General features: G+C 52.3%; 1 protein-coding gene and 1 long non-coding RNA gene across 8 annotated transcripts in view; one reads left to right on the top strand and one right to left on the bottom strand.

Annotated features, from left to right (window-relative positions):
- Positions 1-18,177, top strand: part of LOC105071240 (uncharacterized) — a 95,555-nt gene extending 77,378 nt beyond the window's left edge. For 4 of the 6 annotated variants that reach the window (XR_012503852.1, XR_012503853.1, XR_006725827.2 and 1 more), the window contains 2 exons: positions 13,308-13,466; positions 16,579-17,051. This is a non-coding gene — a long non-coding RNA (uncharacterized LOC105071240). Of the gene's footprint in view, positions 1-13,307; positions 13,467-16,578; positions 17,052-17,914 lie in introns of those variants that run through there. The other 2 variants (XR_012503851.1, XR_012503854.1) reach the window with 2 other exon arrangements.
- The window catches only part of BARX2 (BARX homeobox 2), a 64,549-nt gene continuing 53,134 nt past the window's right edge, over positions 11,360-22,774 (bottom strand). For both annotated transcript variants that reach the window (XM_045518728.2, XM_010957863.3), the window contains 2 exons: positions 20,153-20,237; positions 11,360-12,312 (listed from right to left, as the gene is read on the bottom strand). In XM_045518728.2, coding sequence (XP_045374684.2) covers positions 12,046-12,312; positions 20,153-20,237 — 352 coding nt within the window. In that variant the 3' untranslated portion in view covers positions 11,360-12,045. The remainder of the gene's footprint in view (positions 12,313-20,152; positions 20,238-22,774) is intronic.

Genomic DNA, 22,774 nt, shown 5'->3' with positions numbered 1-22,774 from the left:
GGCAATGACTCAGGACGGCCCAGCGGGTCGTGGTCACCTGGCTCTGTTTGGTTATCTCTGTAACCTGACCCTGTGTGCTTTCATCTGCCGCGTTCTTCTGGCCATTAGTCAGAAAGGACAACCCCGGGGAAGGTAGCCAGCGGCGAACGGGTGACACACGACAACTCTAGCCTGCCGCTCACCGGACACGCTCTGCCGCCGGCCGTCTGGGAGTGGGGGGAGGAGCCTGGGTTTCCTTCCCCGCAGCCTTGCTGTTTCCACAACAAACAGCAGCAGGCAACTCTGTCCGTCTTTGCTCTCCGCCACCAATTTGTCTTCCAAGAACTGTTGGCTCTTCTTCCACACGAGCTGCTCATTTTAATGTTTTCTCCATCTTTTACCGTGACTGCCATCACCTCCTTTTCTCAGATTCCTTTACAGGTCTCCTTCTGAAGCCACTTTCTCTAGGTTCAAGCAGCGTCTTTCTCTTGCCTTAGCCATCCTCTTACCTTCTGCAGAAAAAAATGAAACTTTTATCCATGCATGAGTATCTCCTCTCCTTCTTTATTCTTCTGATTCCCTCGACTTTCTAAGCTGTTCATACCTGAGCCTCATTTATTCCTTCTATGTTTCCAACTCCTCACTACAGAAACACAAACTACTGGAGCTTGAAGAGAGTTAAAGAAATGCCTGTTTCAACCCTTTTCTTTTACAAATGAGGAATCTGAGGCCCCGAAATAGTTCACGACAAGCGTGGTTTGGGGCAGGTGATTGGTGGAAGCAGGACAAAAATTTGGTGTGTGCCTGATGGCTCCTTGGCCCCCTGAGTGACTGGGTCTGGAAGGGCAGGATGCACTGAGTAAGGGCAGGACGCTCTCTCCACACCTCTGCCCAAAATAATTGACCATCTCTCGTTTTACATCAGCACCACTTTTCTCTTTACTAAAAGGTGTCACTGTCACCCTGTCCCATTCATTCACTCAACAGACATTTCCAGGTACCAAGATAGGCTCCCAGGAAACAAAGACGAATGTGGAAAGTGGCTCCTACCCATCTCAAGGCTTCATAGTCTTGGTGGGGATGTGGGGTGCGGTGGGCACAGACATGTAAACGAGTAATTAGAAAACATAGTGGAGCCCAGCAGGTGGGCAGGGCAAGCCAGGTATCTTAAGAATCAGAAACCGAGAAGCAACTTAGACCTGAAACTCCAGAGAGGGTTCCGGGAACTGCAGGCATTTTAACGTGGCTGAAGAGTGGGGTTCTTGACGGGTGGGCGAGGTTGGAGAAGTATGTGAACCTGGGACCCAGAAGGAGGGCTTGTGAAGGCCTGGTGGGGCAAGCTAGACATTATCTCTCAGGATATCAGGGGCCTTACAGGCGTTTAAGCTCTGGAGTTACATGTCCAGATACGTGTTTTAGAAAGATTACTTTTAGGGCAGAGTAAAGAATGAGTAGGAAGGAAGGAAGACAGGAGGCCAGGAGATGGATTAACAAGCTGTTGCAGCAGTGAAAGATGATAAGGGCCTGGGCCAGGTGGATGTGACAATCAGCAACTGAAGATACATTTAAGAGCGACTGACAGAACTTGGTAGATGTTTGGACGTGGGAGCATAAAGCAGAGAGAGGAGCTGAGGGGAGCTCCCAGGGTTTTGATAAGAGTGGTTGTGGTCTGTTTATCAGAAAGCACAGAAAAAAGAACAAGTTCAAATTAGGAGGAGAGAGGAAGGGGAAAAAAATTGATGTCAAGTTTGAAATACCGATAGGGCATCTAGCTGATGGCATCCTGTTGGCAAGTGGAGGTAGAGGCTCTCAAGAAAATGACCCTGACTGAAGGTGGCGGTTTGAGAAACCTGTAATATAGGTCATAACTGAAGCCATGGAGCAGGATGAGCCTGCCCGGTGCAGAGAGGCCTGAGGCCGGTCCTGGAGAACGTCAACGTGAATGCACTGATGGAGGGAGAGAGTGTGAGGAGGAGATGGAGAAGTTGTTCAGGAGTGCAGGGGAGAAGCAGGACATGGAGACCACAGAGGAGGAGCCTCAGGGGAGAGAGGGTGGCTGATGATGTGGGGCCCGCGGAGAGGCCATCAGAGAGTCACGTGTAGCCAGCAAGAATGGAGGAGTGCCAGCAGAAGACCACACGCGGTAGATTTGGGAGTGGATGGGAAGAGACGATGTGGAGACAGTGAGTCTAGACAGCTCAAGAAACCCAACCATGAGAAGAAGAAATGAGAACAGTGGCTGAAGGAGCATCCAGGCTGGGTCAGCAACTGCTTCTTGAGGCAAAACCCATACTCAGTGGCCCAGAGAAATTGCCCTGAGGTCTGCAGTCCCCCAGATCACAACTAATGGTAAAGACAACTGTGCTCTCCCAGCACCAGCTGTAATGGGACATCGCAGATCTCTGAAAAGCACTAGTAGCCTCGAAAAGCCTCATAAACGTCCAATGCTTGAAATTCCCCTTTAAAATTTTATCTTTGTCTTTAAAAAAAAAAAAACTTATTCCAACTTGATTTATAGATTCAATGCAATCCCAATCAAAATCCCAGCAAGTCATTTTCTAACTATCAACAAACTGATTCTGAAGTGTATATGGGAGAGGCAGAAAACCCAGGGTAGCCAAGGCAATGTTGAAAGAGAAGAAAAAATTCAGAGGACTAATACTGCGTGATTTCAAGACTTATTATGAAGCTTACAGTAATTAAGACAGTATGGTATTGGCCAAAGAACTGACAAACAGATAAATGGAGCAGAATAGGGAGAAATAGTTCCATACAGATATAAGCAACTGATTTTTGGCAAAAGAGCCAAGGCCGTGCAATAGAGAAAAGACAAGTCTTTCTGTCAAGTGGAGCAACTGGGTATCCATGTGCTGGGAAAAAAAAAAAGGCATCTAGACACAGAACCTTAGCCTTTATAGAAATTAACTCAAAATGGAGCAGAGACCTAAATGTAAAATGCAAAACGGTAAAACTCCTAGAAGGTAACAGGAGAACATCTCGATGACCTTGGGTTTGGTGGTGAATTTTTAGATACAACACTGACGTCATGATCCATGAAAGAAATAATCGATAAGCTGGACTTCATTAAGATCAAAACGTCTTCTTTACAAAAGGCCTGACCAAGAGAATGTGAATACAAGCCACAGACTATGAGAAAATATTTGTAAAACACGTATCTGATAAGGGATTGCTGTCCAAGATATATAAGAAACACTTAAAACTCAACAATAAGAAAACAAACAACTTGATTAAAAATGGGACAGAGGCCTTAACAGACACCTCACCAAAAAAGATACACAGAGAGCCAGTTACTATTCTGACCAGTACTCGCATTATCCCACTTTTAGTCAGTGGACACCTCTTCAAGTTGGTTTCTATGTCCCTTACATCCTTTTACCATGGCCTGGTGGTGTTTAATATTTTCACTGCCTTCCAATGCAAGCAGACATCCCAAGACAACCTTATGGAATTCCTTCCCCAGACCCGGAATGAGCCATTTCCAAGAGTCCTGGTTTTCTTTTAGTGGGAAAAAAAAAATGTGGGAGCCATCATCTAGGTGTCCAGAGTTTCCACTGCCACTGGGTTAATCCTTGTTTCTTGGTCTTTTCTGAAGGCTGAGCTAGGAACACTTTTTTTAAAAGATAAAATATGTCATGGATTCATACTGATGTCAATCTCTTTAATGTGTAGAAACAAAACATCCAATTGGCAAGTGGGAAAAAAGATGAAAGAGAGACCATTTTATAGATATAAAAAGACTTAAGGGACATACCAGCCCTTAAACTTGGACTAATAGCCTCGGCTCTGGTCAAAAAACAGCTATACTTCCCTAACCCCATCTTCCAGAATCGAGACAGCTGCTTCTTGAAGTCTGGAATGGCAATAAAAGAAATTAAAAAATCCTTACCAAATCTACTAAATTTTACCCCTTAATTTTATCGACACAAATATGATTCATAAAATATTGAGAATCCTTAATCTGATTGGTTTGAGGAACATCTGAGGGGTTTAACTGGACAGTGGGTGCAGTGCTAACTCTGGCAAATGGAATTTCTCGTCCAAGACTGAAGAGAGATGTAGACATATTAAGTGTGGCTTGGGAAATATACACACCCAAAACTCCACTTCGGAAGTGAAAAGAAAAGATTTTTACCTTCCTCTAGAGTGAAAGAATAGAACGTGGAAAGGAGACTCAGCTTTCGCTTTGGTTCAGTCTAGATGGCTGTAAGATAATCAGAGAGGATGGAAAGCTTCCGGGCTCTGTCTGTGCGTGCAGCAGCAGGAACCTCGCTTCTGCTGTGAACCTGCTTCATGTTGTTTCAGCAGCTCTGGTTTGGTGCCGGCTTACTCTGGGCAAACGTTTCCATTGATAAGCCTTCCCTGTTCTCGTGGAGCTACATTGTTTTCTCTGGGGTTTTGCATTTGACTTGCTGAAAGTAATTGACCTGTGCCAGGGTAATGATGGGCTGGAAACTACCCCAGACCCAGGCTAATTACTAAATCTTGCTTATAAGCCAAGAAGGTTACAAGCTGGGCATTTCCCTTTACACATTTCGATTCCCCAGAAGAGAGTCAGATTCCTCTAACTACAAAAATATGGCCCCAAATAACTTTAAATTTAGTACTTTTTATTTCAGCATGTGTAGAATAATATATAAAAATTTAAAAGGTCCATTGAGCATTTTTTGTAAATCTTGAAAGAAGTGAAAAATGAGATAAATTCAACATTAGACACTCACCTGAATTGAGCTCACAAAAATTCTCTTATGCTATTTTTGTAATTACTTTTTCTCACCTGTATGCATAAAGCTAGCTTTGAAGCACAGTGTGTGTGTCGGCCAGTGTTTTAAATAGTTAGAACTTGACACTCAGTCTAAAACAGGCTCGATTCTGCAAAGCAAGTCTTGTACGGTTGCCGCTGTGTTTGCCTTTTTTTTGTAAAAGAAATAGGTACTCCTCGAATGCTTTGATTGCCATGACTGGACCCTGTTCCGGGGCCCAGACAGGCACAGTAGCCTTGGTAACAAAAGCAAATATTTGCCATCCTTAGAAAGCGGTACAAAAAATACAGTCAGCTTCAGCACAGCTCAGGCTTTTGGATGTGTAAGTGAGTACTCCTTCTTGCTTCATATTTGCTTGTTGAACATCTGCTTTGATTATATGTTGTATCTGTGAACCTTGCTTTGGTTCATAGTGACTTTCTCATATTACGGAATTTACTTGCACTGAACATACACTGCAAGTAAGAAGAAAGAAAGGCTGCAGGAGCAGCCTGGAGTGGAGGACAGGGAGGAGCAGGTAAAGGAAGGCTGGCTCTGGGGCTGGGGGGCTGAGGGGTGATGATCTGGGTCCAGAACTGGAGCTCCTGGGCTGACCTGGACCTCAGCGGTCACCCAGGACGGCTGAGACGGGGCAGCACCCGCGTCAGAGCTAGAACAGAGGACTCGGCACTCCAGGCAGTCCTGCTGAGGGTCCGCCAGCTCCTACTGTGACCCTCCCGCGTTGGGGTAGAGCCGGTGTCCCCAGCACTGCTGGTAGTCCTGTGGTGAGGACGCTGGCTGTTACTCTGCTTCAGACACGACCCCTCCCACCGAGCTTCCTCCAGACGTGAGACCCCCTTTCCAGGGCCCTGCAGGTGACCACACAGCCCAACACGAGGACTATTCCCAGCCTCTGGGGGCGCAGTAGACGGGGTGGGGCAGGACTGCTGCCGGTCCGGGCGGGCGGGTGGAGGGCTTGATCGCTCACACTCGAAGGGCAGACCGAGATCTGCTCTCTGCACCCCACACTGTGAGGGCAGGTGTGAAAGGTGCCCCAGTTACAGCTGTGTGGGAGCAGGGGCCTAGGCCCTGCAGGGGATGCTGAGGGACACAGGGGTCTGCCAGCCTCAGATCAGGCTGTCCCCTCAGCTTCCTTAGAAGGGAATGCAGGCCGGTTTGGGGTCATTAGGGAGCAGTGCCAGTCACTTCGCCGTTGTCTCAGCTTCACCCCTGCTGCGCGGAGATAGTAACAGTGCGGCCGTGTTCGTGGCTGCCCAGGTGGTTAGATGGGATGATGTAAATGGTCCTCATGGCGAGGCCTGGCATAGGGTCAGGGACGGAGACCCGGGACCAGGGTCTGCTCTCTCGGCAGAGCTACGTGTGGGTGTGTGTAAGGGGCCCCCAGGTGTCTGGGAAGAAATGCCACCTGGAGGAGGGGAGCCCTGGCCGAACCGGGAGGGTTCGGATCACAGCACACGGACTGAGGACTCTCCTGACAGGCCTTGGGGTTCTGGGCCACCACCTACAGCAGGTGCACACAGCCAGGACAAAGGAGTGAACTCTAGACCCCGCCATCCTGCAGGTGGGATGACACATGTCTTGACAGACAGGGTGAACTCGAGGCGGCGCCAAGGCCGTGATGACATTCTTGAGCGGCAGGAGAGGCGCCCCTTGAGTTTCGGTTGTTCCTGGCCCCCTCACTGCCCTGGGGCGCTATTTCCCTGTCCTCTCCTTCCCCCGTCCCTCCCCACCTTCTTCTTAAAAAATGTTTGAAGGGTTTTGTCAGTGAATGATCTTATTCATGAAGCAGGCGTGATGACAGTTTGCAGAGCTAAATGGGCACTTAGCTGTGTGTCTAATAAATCTGTAACCAAAATAAACAGAAGGGAAGAGGGTTTGGGAAGGAAAGGAGGTCAGGTATGAAAGGAGCCTGTCACGGAGACTTGCCAGCGCTCTCAGCAGGCAGGGTGCGCCCCGCTCCCTGGTGGCCCCTGCTGACCTGGAGGAAGGACGCACACCCGGTGGCCGCTGCCCTCTGGCCAGGCGAGTGCGGGACGCAGGGAGGCCAAAACAGGCTGGCGCCGAGCCCTGTCCTTCCCGGGATCCGCACCCGGATTTCGGGGGCTGTTACCGGGACCTTTCTGCTGCCCTAAACCACCCTCTGCCCAGGATTTGGGCGACGGTCTGGGATTAGAGGTGTATTCAGGCAAACTGATCAAACACCTGTTGTCCCAGTGGTACCCACCCTCCCGGATGCACAGGGGGCCTGCCTGGGAGACTCACCCACTCTTAGCGGCTCAGCCTGCTGAGGACGTGTGTGGAGACGTGTCTTCCACGAGTCACCTTCCCTGCCTTGGAAGGACGCCATCTCACAGGCTAGGGGCAGGTGTACCCACCACAACACTCGCCCTCGAATCCCTGCCCTTGCTCTGAAACTCACTGACGTGTAAGGTCAGCAAGATGTTGTCTTATTTGAGGGCAGAGACGTGTCCCCTGCGCCCCGCCCCCAGCCTCCGTGCCCTGAGCACTAGCACAGGGTGGGCACCGGGGAAATGCCTGCCGACTTGAATCTGGGAGGATGCCACTTGGGCCCCTCAAGGCCCCGGGCACCCTGCTTTCTGAGGGCAGAGGACTGCACTGGCTTCTGACCTGGCTGCCTGGGCCCTCTCTCAAGGGGCTGCCGTCTCTCCCAGATGCCCCCTCTGCAGGGGGAAAGGATGTGTCTGGTGCTACCCGTCCCAAGATGCTCAGAGCTGGGCCCCAGGGGCAGCTGTCACCTTCCCACCATTGCTGCCCCTCGTCCCCCTCATCCTCCAGAACGCCTCATCCCCCTTCAGCCACCTTTGAACTTTGCTTCGTGAGCCAGGTCACACTGCCTCCCAACCCACCACCAGCTACAGATAGGGATTGGGTCTAGACAGGACTTTAATTTTGTTTGAGACAAACATCTTGGTAAACGTCTTCCTCCCAGACTGCTGGCTGCAACCCCACCTGTGATCTCCTTGGGGAAAATCTTCCAAGGGCATCCTCCCCAGAGCCCCGTCAACACCTTTTCCCCAGAAGAGTTGGCAAGATGGGGTGTGAACTGACCCCTGGCCTTGCAGGCCACCAAGTGGGGGCCCCTGTCGCCCCCCACCCTCTGCCCCTGTGGAAGCAGCCTGGCACTGCTTCCCGTGGGTGGTGGGAATGTATCTACAAATGACAGAGATGCTTTGCTGTGCTTTTCCTCTCATCTCCCAGCCCTGCAGCCAGTGAGCTGGCACCAGCAGTGGTCAGTGACAGGAGAGTTGCTTTGTGGCCGGGAGCTGGACCCGCCCTTCTGCTGAGAACTCAAAAGCTCTGGGCCAGGAACCATGTCAGCAGGAGGCCCCAGTCTCCGTGCAGAAAGAGAGACTCAGAACATAGAAACTGAAAAACAGCCTCAAGGAATTTACACTCTATCAGGGAGACAAAACAAATCCGTGTTCTCTCTGGAACTATGGCAGGACCACAGTGATGATGACAAAGGATGCATTACCAGGAAGCAGCGAGAGAGGAATGAACAGGTTAGGCTGGGGCAGAGGTGAGGTTAATGAAGGGACAGGAAGAGGTAGCTTCAGACTCTTATGCTGAGAAGGGAGAGGGAGAGGGACCGGGGCAGGAAGGAAGAGGACGTTGTCTCCTGGGCACAGGCAAGGCCGGGGAGCAGCCTCCCCGAGCCAGACGGGAAGGTTCAGAAGAGGAGAGAGAAGCCTGGATGAGGCAGCGCTTGGCAAGGGCAGCGGAGGGGTGTGTGTGTGTGTGTGTGTGTGTGTGTGTGTGTGTGTGTGTGTGTGTCTCTGCACGCAGAGCAGTGCTTCCCACCCTTCAGTGGATCCGTCACACGTGACATGTGATGGGGACGAGACTGAGGTGGTGTCTGTGGAAAACGGCCAGGGATCAGGCAGGAGTGTGCTGCTGGGGGAACCCGGGGACAGTCTGGCTTGCTCCTGCGAAGTCCCTGCTCATTTGCTGCCGAGTGGACGGCACGTGCCCAGGCTGACGAGCACGGCTTGTTGAGGAGAGCGCTTCGTGCCCGGCAGTCCAGCGCCAGCCCGGGCCTGGCCCAGGTGTGGGGCGAGGCCGGGTGGATGGAGTGGAAAGGCTCTGAGAAGGGCAGGGGAACCCTCAGGGCAAGTCACTGACGTCCCCAGAGCCCCCTCTCTAAGATGATTCTAGAACTGACCAGTCTCTGAGACAAACTTCCGGTTGGTTCTGAGAGATCTGTTCAGCCTAGTTCAGGGCTGGAAGCTCACAGTGTGACCCCCCTGGGGACTGAGTCCAGCCAGGTGAGTGTTGTCTCAGCAAACCTTGTTCATGATGGAGACGCAAGTCGGGGGAGCCGTGCCCCAGACACGCACGCATTGTTGGGCCAGCACCGAGGGCCCAGGACCTGCCCCAGGAATCCAGGCGGTGGGAGCAGAAGCAGCTGTCCCCGGCTGCCGCCCCGTGTCACCGGCAAGGGCCCCTTCTGAACCTGGCATCAGGGCAAAGCTGAGGGCAGGGAGACTGCTGCTAGAAGCCTCCCCCGTCCCCCTGTCCCCCCGTCCCCAGAAAAGGTGCAGACTGGTTTCCAAGGCCGGAGGGAGGGCACGCGAAGCTCCCGGGCTTGGCTCTCAGCCCCGAGGGGGCAGCATCAGCTAGAAGTGCTGGTAAAGAGCCCGCCGGTCCTCACAGGGAGAGACGGTGCGAGAGTCAGGAGGCTGAAGCCTCGCGTGGTCACTTCCTCATGTGGTCAGATTGCCTCGGTGTCTCCCTTCTTCTGGGAAACAGAAAGCAGCAGGTGACCAGACTGCAAAATAAGACTGACCCCTCAGGGTCACCATCCCAGATGCCGGAGAAGGGAGGGAATGTGTTTGCTCAGCAGGGTCCTCAGAGGTAGATGACTTGAGGGGGACCTGGCCCTCGAGAAGGAGGCAGAGAAAGTAAGGAAGTGGCACCCCAGAAGAAATCCGTGGGGCTGGTTCTGGGTGCCGGGCACAAGGCTTGGGAACTGGAGGGAGAAGGGAAGGATGGAGGCGGAGGTGGAGCAGGGCTCGGCCCCAAATCAGTGCCCACTTGCATTGGGAAGGCCCAGCCCTGGCCCACCTTTGAGCCCCAGGGCCGAGCTGTGCTGAGCTGAGGCCAGAGGACAAGCCCTGGGCCTGTCAGTGGAGGTGACCTTGGGCTCGGGGCTTCCAAAACAGGAGGGGGAGATAATCCAAGCTCTTAAGTTCCCCACTAATCCCTTCAACCCTTAGGCCCCAGAAACAATACGAGAGATGGCAGGCCAGGGGCTCAGGGCTGGGGTTCAGAAACAGCGCCCAGCACCCAGGCTCGGGAAGGCCAGGTGTGTGTACCTGCGCGGTGCCAGTCACGGTACACACGCAGGAGGCGGCCAGTACGAGAGACCAGGGCCAGAGACCGAGAACCATTATAGGAGAACAGCGTCCGGACGAAGGCCTTCCTGGGGTGGGGAACGGGGCAGAACAGTTCCTCAGGAGGGACCACGCTGGCACAGACTCACCTGCTCACACTGGCCGCTGGGACGCCGCCTGGCAGGCAGACCATGAAGCTGCGTGGGGTGGGCTGGAGCTGAGGGAGGCAGCTTCCCGCGGGCCCAGAGCAAGACACTCTGCAGACGGCTGGGTGCGGTCTGCACAGACTGGTTCTCAGAGGCCAGATCCTTACCTCCTTTGTCTATTCAGAGAGTTAAGAAAGAGACTTTTCTCTCTGTTGCTCCCAACGGCCAAGGGAAGGCAGGCACAGCCTTGGCCAAGTCCAAACTGTCCACGTTAATGGAGGGAAGCCAGCAGCCAGGTTACTGAAAACAAGCAGCTCCTTCCTGCTTAACTGTGAAGGGAATATGATTTGTTCTACAGAACGCGGGACAGGTGTGACTTCCCAGGTGAGGCCATTATTAAAGTCAGTTTCTATTTCCCAAGCCCACACTTGGGAGTTCCTGTGTAATTGCTAGTTGGCGGCCCACAAGATGGGCACCTGCCCCACGGACGTCACAAATGCACACATCGGGGGAACTGTGACAAAGACCCCCTGTGGGATGGAGCCTCTGGGCCGGTCTGTGGGACAGTGGAACAAGACACAGGGTCAGAGTTCTCACTTTAGGAGTCTGGAAGCTACCTCTTTCCTGGCCTTATTGAAAGTGGGACATCATTTTAAGTTCAGAATCCTAGAGCACGTGTAGCCAAGTAGTTCTCAAATTCTCCTTTGTTAAGAGTTGCAGCCATCATCCTAATGGCTGCTTAATACAGAAAAAGCCACAAAACCCAATAAAGGTGGTTCCCTGCAGGGGATGTGGGGATTGGGTAGAGGGGCAGGAGGGAAGCAAGACTTTTTATATAGCCTGATTTTTGAAACCTATGAATTTATCACCTCTTTGAAGAAGCTTTTAAAGCTGGACGCTCCAGCAGGGCCCCAGCTCCCCTGCCTCTTGGGGCTGCTTTGGTTGCTCTGTATTTGGACGCCAGTGGCCTGGCCCAGTCGTAAGTGTTCTTGCTTGGGAAATTAAAGCCCAGGGGGCTAGGCCATCTCTGGGTCTCTCTTCCCTTAGGACATATTCAAGAAGGGCTAAATACACTCCCCAGAAGAAACAACACACCCAATCCTTTTGAAAGATTTATTTTTAATTAAAAAATAAAAGTCATCTTAACATTGCAGTTATCTGCATTGCAGCTTCAGGGATGGCAACTTAATGAAGCAAGAAAAACAAGGTTTATCAAGTTCTTGGGTCACCTGACCATCTTATAATGGGTACAAAGGCACGCGTGTCTTCAAACAAACAAACTTTATTCTATTAACTCAGAACTCCCTTCCCCCAAATCCTATTTCCCCACCCTCACCAACCCCCCCCCGCCAAAAAAAGCCAACAACAACCAAAAACATTAAATTCTGTTTGAAAACGACAGAAGTAAGTGCTGAGTCAGCAGGGAACCCGGGCGTGCTGCCCAGGCCTCCGTCTCTTTCTGCTTTGACGACCGGCTGCCCAGAGGATGGAGGGGAGAGCAGACAGCACCCTCCACCGCGCCGGGGGGGGCTTGGACCCCGGCAGCCCCGCGGCTTCCCCCCAGCTGGGGCAGGCAGTTCCAAGGCACTGTCTCCCTTAGTCGGGGGCATCCGGGGCTAAAGTCTTCCCCAGATGCTCACGCGAGACCTGTGGGGAGGAAGCCGGGAGCCCGCGGTGTCGTCTCCCCCAGGCCACCCGGCTCCTGGAAGCTTTCCTCCCCCCGTTCTCCCTGCCTTCTCTCTTTCCCTTCTTCCCAGTCCCCTTCTCCCCAAAAGGAGCTTTATCTTAGCTTGATGGTGGGGGTTCTGAAGAGGCTACCGGCAACTCCTGGGGCTGGCTGGGGGGCTCGGCCACTTCTAAGGGGACACCGCATGCTTTCGGTTCCTGCGTGTCACAGATCCCCTCCTGGCCCTGGGAGGGCTCCCTGGGCTCCTGGCTCTGGGCCTGGCTGTTCAGCTTCTCCTCAGCTTCGATCTCTTCTGATGTGGGGATGGAGTTCTTTTTAGGACGACCTTTGGGTTTTGTGGGCGCTTCCTGTCCACCTTTAAGAACCTACATGGAGAAAAACAGTCATCAGATCTAAGAAATAACTCCTTCCTGCCACTTTCCCACTCACGGGGCACCTAAACCATCCCTCCCCAGCAGTGAAGTCACAAGGTTTGGCAGAAAGTATTCTCCACAGGTCACCTCCAGTCTGCAAAGTCAGCTTCATCGTTTAAAGGCTCAGTGCACTTTTTAAATCAATACCACATCTATTGGCATTAAATACAGTGATCATAAACACATTGAAAAATCCAACTTCAACAACAGGGAAAGACATGGAAACTAAAGTAGGAATGTGATAGCAAGTTGACAGGTTTAAAGACAATATTTGTAACAAACAGGAAAACACTCACATGCTAGTGTGAAAGTATAATTGGTTACAGCTTTTCCAAAGACAATCTGAGAATTTAAATCAGGTCTTAAAATGTGCATACTCTTTGGCACAGAAATTGCACTTTTAACAGCTTAGCCTGCGGAAGTCATCAAAGATTGAGACAATGATTGATGTACAAAAATGTTCATCACAAAATTGGTTATAATAACACAAATTTGGAGAAACACACCTAAAGCTCCACCATGTGATTGGGCACATAATTGTAAGGTGGAGAGAGGACATGATAACCACTAGTCATCACATAGGAGAGTGTGAAGTGAAACTAATGTATTTTCGTGCAAAACGGGTTCTGAACCAGCATAATTCAATTTGAAGGCTAGGCAGCTACATACCACCCTGTCTGCAGTCTCAGGATCGTGAATAACTAAACAGTTTTTTAAAATATTTTTTCTAATTTTTCAACAACGATCACGTATGAGTGTTTCTGTACTCAGAAAAAAGACGGTATAAAACATGGTTTTGTATCCTTCGAAGGAGCAGCGGCGCTTGGGAGAGTGTTCTTGCTCTAAAAGTTACTTATCCACTTTGTCTTTGGGAGAGTCCTTTAAACGCCGAGCAGTTTACAGTTTCCTAGTCTGTAAAATGGAGATGATCATACTTTATTGCACAGGGCGACGGTGAAGGAGACCAACAAGTAAGGTGCAGGAAAGGGCCAGGAGCGTCTCTGGCAGACTGCCTCTCCTGAGCGTGCCTCCCACCCCGCTCGCCGGGTTCACTCAGCTTAGACGGTGCTTCTCCTGGGGACCTTCCCTGGCCTCCCACGTCTAAGGTAAGTGCCCTCCGCAGTATGCCCTGTGAGCGCCCCGTACTCCCGCCAGCGGAGCACTTTCATCAGCGACTGTCACTCTGTGTTTCCTTGCCTGGCGCTCCCACTCAGTCCCTGCACACAGCAGGCATTCAACAACTGTCACTGAATGAACTAACCTCTCTCAACATGCCTGTCCATAGACTTCAGGAAGGATATAAAGTAAGCAAAATAATAGTAACCCGATGGCTTTCTCTGACTTCAAAGGACTTGCACACTTGCTGTCCCAATGTGTGACGCAAACAAGAGCCCCATGAGGTAGGCAGGGGCAGTATTTTAAATATGTACATGTTACTCTGGGTATAACAGACACTCTGTGTCCTCCACTGGCTCTGAACTCTAGCCGGCGTAGCTGCTGGTTTTCTAAGCAGCTGGTGAGAATGGCTTCAGGGGGACAAGGACGGGCACAGGTGGTTACGAGTGGGATCTGTTTTGCTACTTACGCACCTGTTGTGATCTTCGCTTCTTCATTTGAACAGAAGCTCCTAGAAGGTAAATCCTGCATCTGCGCCTTGCTTTGTGCTCCAAGCATCGGACTTCCAACTCACTCTCTATGCGGCCACGAAGTACTTACTGACTGCATCTCTCTCCTCTGAGCGGCAGAGGACGGCCAAGTGCTGACTTACAAGAATGAATGTAGTAACTCGATAAACCATAAATTCTCTTTTTAAATAGCTTTATTGAGATACAGTTCACATACCACGCATTTCACTCATTTATAGTGCACAACTTAGTGGTTTTTAGTAAGTCACAGAATTGTGCAGCTGTCATCAGAATCCAGTTTTAGAACATTTTCATCATTCCCAAAAGAAACCCCGTACTCATTAGTGGCCCCTGCCCGCTTCTCCCCTGCCCCTCAACCCGAGGCAACCACAAATCTGCTTTCTGCTTTTACAGGTTTGTGTGTCCTGGACGTTTCATAGGATCATAACAATGTGTCGTCCTTTGTGACTGGCTGCTTTCATTTTTGCATCCAGGGTTCATCTGTGTTGTAGCACACGTAGGTTTTTCATTCCTTTTAAGGCCAAGCGACCTCCATTGTACGGATAAACCGCATCCTGCTTACCCGCTCATTAGCTGATGGCCACTTGGGTTGCTTCTATCTTTGGGTTACGGTATGGTGAGTAATGCTACTGTGAACTTGGGTGTGCAGATATCTTTTTGCTTTCACTCCTTTTGGGTGTATAACCAGAAGGGGAAGTTCTGGGTCATACGGTGACTCTGTGTTGAACATTTTGAGGAATTTCCAGACTGTTTTCCGAAGCAGCTGCACCATGTTCCACTCCACTCAGCAGTATCTAAGGGCCCTGGCTCTCCACGGCCTCGCCACACTTGGTATTTCTTCCTCGTTCTGGCCATCCCGGTGGGCGTGAAGTGGCATCTCATTGTTTCTCACTTGCACGTCCCCGACAACTAATGAAGTTGAGCGTCTCTTCATGTGCCTGCGGGCCAGCTGTACATCTTCTTTGGCGATAAGTTTGTTCAAATCATTTGCCCATTTAAAAAGTGGTTGCCTTTTTTAGTATTGAGTTATAAGAGTTCTCTACCTACTTTGGATAAAAGTCCCTTTTCAGGTATAAGACTTGCAAGTATGTTCTCCCATTCTGTGTGTTGCCTCTTCACTCTCTCGATGGTATCCTTCATAGCACAGAAGTTTTTAATTTTGATGAAGTCCAATTTTTTCGTTGTTATGGTTGTTTGTGATTTTGGCGTCATATCTAAGAAGGTTTTGCCTAACCCCAGGTCATAAACATTTACTCTAAGAGTAAATATTTTCTTCTACGAGTTCTATAGTTTTAATGTTTACATTTAGGTGTATGATTCATTTTGAGTTAACTTTTGTAAGTGGTGTAAGAAAAACCGTAAGTTCTCAATGAACACCTCCTTTTAGCTGGGAATCTGCTCAGCCACTGTACTTTCAACCCAAACAGCCAACACACAGATGTGAAGGGGACCTCTAACAAGGTATGGATGCTGACAGAATCCACCACCGGGGAGAAGACATCCCTATGTTCCTTTTCATTTAAGTCAGGATCTGATTTTGATTTCAGTCTGAGCACAGGCTGTTGAAAGCACCCATATGTGCCAAGTTGGAACTGACATGTTGAAAGCAACTCTGCTCGGTATGAAAGAGGTTATACAAAACCGAGTTGCCCCATGTAGTAATCAGGTTATAAAAGGGCAGGTCTAAAGAAGCCACCTAATTGGCAAAAGAAAGTCCAGCCCAGCAATTAGAGAACACCACCCACACGGCTTGGACAGACCCCACCTGGCTGTTTTTCTACCCCGTGAAAAAAAATCAAAACAATCAGACCATTTTCTAAATGGAATAAAACATTCCAGCACAAGCAGCAATTAGGAGATAACTACCCTCTTGGCTGCTCTCCGCACTCGGCCCCTGGCCCCCTGCCTGCCAGCACACCTGGGACATGCAATTATCTCACGATCACCCCACACCGGGAGCTGCACATTCACATGTACCCTGTGACCCTTCTCCCGGCACCCCTCCTCCCCAGTTATCCCCAGAGCCAGCGCAGTCCCCTTGGTCCAGAGAGACAGACAACCCGTGAGGTCACATACCTCTCGGAAAGAACACCAAGCACACCGCCTAGTTTTAGCAGCCGGGCCCGCTGGCCGCCCTCCTCTGAGCTCTAAAACTAGGAACTCCAGTGTCCTGCGGCTGGGGAGTCAGGGCCAGGCCTCTGCGTCCTTCCCGGGGTGCACAGGTGGGTGGGGGACAGGCAGCCTGACTGGAGAGCCTGGACGTCAGCAGACAGACAAGCCTTCTACCTCCCCGTTTCTCAGGCAGGAAACAGCAGGCAGAAATGGTCGGTGGTGGGGGAAGAGCCAGCCAAGGCAGAGCTGGGATCTGAGCACAGCGCCCTGACCATTCGAATCTAACACTCTCACCGGTGGGTGTTTCATTGTGTAGAACGGGCAGGGGTTACATAAACCCTGCACTGTTACCTCTGACGCCAGTATTTATCTACAGTTACCCGACCTCCCAGCAGACCCTAGACCGCAGACTCATTAACTCAGTGCTTTTTCTGCCCCCTTCTTCTCTCTCTCTCTGCAGCTCTGTGGAACAGTGAGAGCCACGCCAATGACGATCTTCCCACGAAGCTAAGAAGCTCGCTGTCTCTAGCACAGGCCTCTCCCTAGCACGCTGTTGAGCAGATTTTCCATCTGAAGGGGAATGTTCCACTCAGCTCATGCCCAAACGCTAAGGTACTGACCCGGGGAGGCTGGCGGGTGGGGAACAAGGAAGCAGAGACACCCAGGGCGGCCTTCCCCCGCCTCCCTGAAACCTGCAGAATTCATTTTTGGGTTCTTTCTCCTGGCCTCCAGAAGTTTAGACTTTTGTGGAGAGGTAAATAATGTTAAAATAATAATGAGAAAAGTAACAGCTAAACTTTCTTGGCCCTGAGTCCTGCAGGGACTGGCTCAGTTACTGCATCCACATCCCTAATCAGGTGTCCATTAGGCACGTACTGACGAGGAAACAGGCACACAGAGGTTAGGTAGGTAACCTGCCCACGATGACACAGAGCAACCGGTAGCAGTTTCACAGAAGCGGGGACGAGCTGGAGACTTTCTGTGTGAAGGATGCCGGCGTCCAAGGTGGGTGGCCCACCCAGCTCTGTGACTGGGAGGGGAGGGCGTGGTCCATCTGGACCCTGGTACTTTAGAGCTGAAAAGTAACCCCGAGTGATGGGGAACTTCCGGCCCACTGCAAAGCCCTGTGGACCTACTGGAACCCCAGGCAAGCAGAAACTGAAGGAGGGTGCAAGTCCCATCGAACGCGTGCGGTCCCATTTACCCAGCCTGCTGTGGGTCACAGGTGCTGACCGGGAAAGCCCAGTCAGCGGTGCTCTCTAGGTCTGGCAGCGCTGTCCCTGGCAGCCGGGTGAATAGCTCTGCGACTCAAGTGCTAATCTGTTTCCAGGTCCAGTGAGGTTACTTGCCTGGAGACCTCTTTATTACCCAATTATCGTCTTCTTTTCCTCCCTACTTCCCCAAAGAGATGGCCCTGAAGGAGCTTTACCAGGGAAAACGAGCAGCAAGCGGGACCCCAACAGGGCCGTGCGGCTCCGGGGAGGTCAGAATGGGACCCCAATCCGAGGCGCTTTGCTCTTATTTTCGCTGCAGCCGTTCTGAGGTCCTCCCAGCGCCCCACGTGCTTCTGTACCTTCCTCCTGCCTGTGACACCCTTGCCACCTTCACCTGGCACATGTCTGTTCACCTGCTAAACCCAGTTTAGATGGCGCCTCTTCTGGGAAGCCCTCCCTTCTCTACATTGACCCAGAGCCTCATAAGTCCTTCCACAGTTGCCCTGATCACGCTGTAGAATTACTGGTTCACAGGTCTGTCTCCCCACTGGACTGAGTACTTTGATTTTTATTTTTTAACAGATGGGTTTGTGTCTTATTGTATCTCCATTGCTTGGTGAGAGTGAGTGCTCACCAGACAAGGTGAGGTGGACTCTTGTTTCCCAAAGGGGCCCGCATGCGGCTGGCCGGTGGAACGCTCTCAGAGGTGAAGTCTGCAGCGTTACCTCCATTTTGTCTCCCACGACACTGAGAGCCGTGGGTCCCGGCCCTCGGCTGCGCCCGCGGCGCACGCCGTGGCTGGTGGAAAACAAGTGGCGTCAGCGGCAGAGGCGCACGCGCCCCCTGGGGCCCTGGGCGGTGCTGGCGGAGACGGCAGGCTGTCGGCTCGCTCATCACCTGACTCATGAAAAGATCGCTGATAACCAATTTAAACAATGCCTCTGCCGCTCGGGAGACATCGATTTCCACGACGATGATTGACGAGGAAGGAGGTGGGTGGTGAAAGTTGCACAGAAAGCGGTGAAGAGACTTGCCCAAAACCAGCTGGGAGGGGCAGGCCTGGGAACCCTGCCCAGTGCTTCCAGCTCCCGAAGCTGGTTCTTTTCGACATCAGCCCCCCGAAAGGCCCACGGGCTTCTTAGCATTCTAGGCACTTGGGAGCGACGATGCATTGAACTGAGTCTTACTTACACTTCAGCTCCTCCCTGCAACCTTTCCTGATACCTCTCCTCCAAGCTCTCCCAGGGTTCCATCTATAAGCAGAGAACCAGCGCTCAACTACAGCGTGCTCCCCAGCTGCCTCCTGGACCTCGGTTCTCCAACCAGATCCATGGAAACAGGGTTATATGTTGTTCCGTTACTTCCTATGGTGCCCAGGACCACGCGTGGTTCTCAGAGACACTGAGTACGGATCTGCTGATGTGTGCGCCGTTTGTGTGTCTGTACGTGTGCCGGCACCGCCACCTCACCAGGAGCATGTTCACGGGCCAGGCCGCCTCTGTCCCAAAACCCTTCCATCTCGGGGGCAGGGACCTGCCCCCTCTGCCGAGGGAATTAGCAGATTTGCCCAGGAACTTTTTTCTGGGAATGTAATCATTGCTGCCTTGACGGCTTTCTTCTAATCTCCCCATTACTATGCATTTGTAATCTGTTTATTTTTCTCATTCCTAGAAGGCAATATAGCAAGAACTAAAGTTTTCAGGAAAAAATATTGGCCAAAAACACAAAATTGAGAAAATGCCTCAAAATCTGTTATCAAAAAATACCTTTTTTTCCCCCTGAAAACTAGGCAGTGGAGGGACCTTAGTTTTTTGGCAATTGTGAAAAAAAGCCATATTCCAGCCCTTGAGACACCGGGGAACATGGCTTGTGACCAGATGGCTTAGCAGATCAGAAGTCATCCAGGTGGGCCCGCACCGCCCGGTCCTCGTGAGGGGAGGGCGGGCCTGTAGGGCTCCGTGAGGAGGTGTAGAGGCCTGGGTGCCAGCCCACGGTGCACTTGGTCTCTGAAGAATGAGAGCAAGGCTTCTTCCCAGCCTCCTCCCAACCCTCCTCTTTGCTCTGGGCTTTGATCTTATCCCCTGGGGTTTACAAAACTGGAGGTGAAACTCAAGTACTTTGAAAAATTTGGATTTAACTGTACTTTTCAAAAAAAGAGGGGTGGTAAACCATTATGAACTAGAGTTCCTCAAAACGTAGAGATGCTTGTTATTTTTTTAGAGCTGTTTACAAAGTTCATTAAAAAAGCAAATGTGGAACAATTAATCAACGAGGCACGTGAACAGTATTAGGGAAACCAGTCATTGTACCACGTGCGTCAGAGGAACCTGGGGGCTGGTTAACACGTCCTGTCCTGGGACAGGGAACCAGAATCCTGGGAGAGGCCCGGAGTTCTGCCTTTGTACCTGCTGCCCAGGTTACTCTGATGCCCCCTAGTTTGAGAATCACTGCATTAGGGGACACACAGCTGTGCCCGGTATGTCCCACAAACAAAAAGTACTGACTTCTATTCTTAGCTGTGTGTGGGACGTGGAAGGAAGTTCTTTGAAAGGGCAAGCAGGTGGGGTTAAAACCAGCCACTGAGGAGCCTGGGGGCTCTTTTTCTTTTATTTCTGATTCGACTGTGGAAAAGAACATCCCTCCGGCCAGGAGGAATGGCTGATCCTTTTGTTCAGACAGCTTCTCTCTCAACATCTTAAAAGGCCCTCCAGTCTCTGGAGCTCAAACCACCAGAGGGTCCTCCCTGCCTTCCCACCAGCTCTGCTGTAAGAATTCTTCTCTTCACACTGGGCCTCTGGGAAGACTTCCTCTCTTTCTTACCATTTTCTTCCACTTCATCCTGCGGTTCTGATACCAGGTCTTCACCTGCAGTTGAGTGAGTCCCAGAGACTGGGCCAAGTCCAACCTGGAAGGCACAAGACACAGAGGGAGGATGAGGCAGACGGGAAGGGACGGTGGAGACGGGGTCCCGCTGACGAGCCCCGGGCTCCGCTCCAGAGCAAGGGCCTCCCCTTTAAACCCGTTCCTCCCCAGGAAGCTCCGCTTTCCTTCCGAGAATCCTGTGGATGAAACTCTGGGAGGCTAAGAAGTAGGTGCCCACGCCCAAGGGCTATCCACACTGGGCCTGAAAAGGACTTGAGCCTTCACTGATGAGTCCTATTCCTGACCCCCGGCCTCTTTACTCTGATCCTGAACAAAACGCAGACTGTGACCCAAGATCCAAACTGAGGAGAAAAGGTAAAGCCTTATCTTCCTCATCAGAATCCCACTCATCACTCAGATCCGACTCAAGCACCCGCTTCCCATGGGCGCCCCCCCAGTGCAGGTTGCCTCCACCACGGGGGTCAGGCGGCTCCACGTTCTCAGGAGCGTGGCCTCTGCTTCACCCGAGTTACTTCTGCCTCCCTAACTCAGCGGCCAGAGCGGTGGGTGCCTTCTGCTTCTGTTGCAATCACGAGAGCGCCTATCTCAGTCTAAATCCAGAACAAGGACCCCAAAATACCTCCCGGCAGAGAGATGCGGCCACTGTGGCTGCCCCCACCTGCCATAACGCCAGATTCCGGAAGAAACACCGCATCGTAGCAGCCCCTCCTGCTTCCCAGTCCTGTGGGTCTCCGTAGCCTCCCAACAAGCCCCGAGGGTCGGAGCCGTCCCGGGAAGCGTGCAGCCGGAGCACGGTCCAGCAACGCTGTTTCCTGAGCCCCGCTGCATCCCGGGCTGTGTGCTCGGCCCCTGGCACGCGCCCCCTCACGCGTCCCTTTCTTAGCCATTCCTTCCGGCTGTGAAGGAGGTGCCATCACTCCCGTCTTACAGACGAGAGTCTGGAGCTCAGGCTCCCATCTCCTGGCAACCGTGGCCAAACCCTGTCCACTACCTGCTTCTGTAAATAAAGCTTTACTGGCACACAGACCCGCTCCCTCGTTTCCACACTGTCTCTGGCCGCTTTCACGCTACGGCCTCAGAGCTGAGCGGTTGTGACAGGCCATTTGGCCCCCAGACCCTGCGCAATGACCCTCTGGCCCTGCACAGGAGACTAGCAGGTGGGCCTAGAGGAAGAGGCAGGATTCAGGTCTGCCCGAGCCCTCCTCCCGCACAGGGGCTCACGCCTCTCACCGTATTTTGTACAAGTTGGAGCTGTCGAAGGGACGCCCTTGCTCAGGCTCTTGCGGAGAAAATTTGGGGATGCTACCTCCCGGGGAGCAGCAGCCTGAGCGGAGCACGTGGAGTGGGAGGGGAACCTGGCTTCCCACCTCAGGCCCGGGGGCTGTTGCTCCACGTGCTGACCTATGTTCATGGGTAAGCGCTCCAGGTCCACCGAGCGCCAGCTGCACGGACCCCCCCTCGCTGGAAGGAGCCCACACCAGCTGCCTCCCCGCGTCCCAGCAGCTTGGGATGAGCACCCCTGACGCAGCCTGAGCGGCGACCACCACTTCTGGAGGCCCCCAGGCCACCCGAGGAGCAGTGAGCAACCTGTCACGGCCAGGAAGGCCAGCAGGTGCAGGCAGCGAAGGTTCCAGGTGCTGTAACTCTCGGCCCTCCAGCTGCAGCTGCCCAGCGCCCCCCCCACCCCGCTTTGACTGGAGTGCCCAATTAAAGTCTCCAATAAGAAAAACCGAGTTTTCCTTCAAGGAACTTTGGAACCTGGCTTAAATCTGCATTCACACACACGTGGTTGTCCCAGCAAGAGGGCTACTGGAAGCTGACAGTTTTACTGAAAGTGATTAGCAGACTGAAGCTAATAAATCCCCAGTGCACGGCCGCTTACCCTCCCCATGAACAGGGGCGCCCACTGCATGGCGGCGGGGAGGGGGCATCCCATGGACTCCTGGTCTCCCATGCCTCCCTGCACTCCGCAGGCTCTCCTGTGCCCTCCCGCCCAGTTCACCTGAGGCCATCAGGTGCATTAGTCAGTGGAAGGTTGGATGCACAACTCTGCACAGGGTGAGTTCACTTGGGAAAAATGCGCCCCTGACTCACTCTGGCTACAGAAACAGGCCTCCCTGTCATCAGCTTTCTCTCATTACCTGCCACCGTTACAAATTCTCACTTCCCTGAATATTCACTTAAACAGGGTCACCTAGGAGACAGGGAAACAAACAGAGGGGAAGAGGGAGGGAGCCGTGGGAGGAGGGAGTACTCATGGCCCCGGTCACGTACAGGGTGAGGAGCAGCTGAGCGCGCCCATGCCAGCCAGATGGTGTCCTCCTCCCCAGGCGAGTGAATCAAGCCTGCGTGGGTCACCTGAGAGGTGCCCGGGCAGGTATTAGGAAGCCCCACGGGGGTTACTTGGAACGCACGTTTCTGTGAAAGTTTCCGACTTCTAAAGTGAGCCTGCAGTGCTACTTGAGCACGCCGAAACCCTCTCTGCACCGCCACCACGCGACTCATGAACCAGGGTGCCCACTCCACCTGGGCGCCCAGCACGTGGGGCTCTCCGGTACA

Source organism: Camelus bactrianus, chromosome 33 (genome assembly GCF_048773025.1).
Source record: "Camelus bactrianus isolate YW-2024 breed Bactrian camel chromosome 33, ASM4877302v1, whole genome shotgun sequence".
Taxonomy (NCBI): domain Eukaryota; kingdom Metazoa; phylum Chordata; class Mammalia; order Artiodactyla; family Camelidae; genus Camelus; species Camelus bactrianus.
Note: the sequence above shows the minus strand (reverse complement) of the source record. Positions and strands in the feature narration are given on the sequence as shown.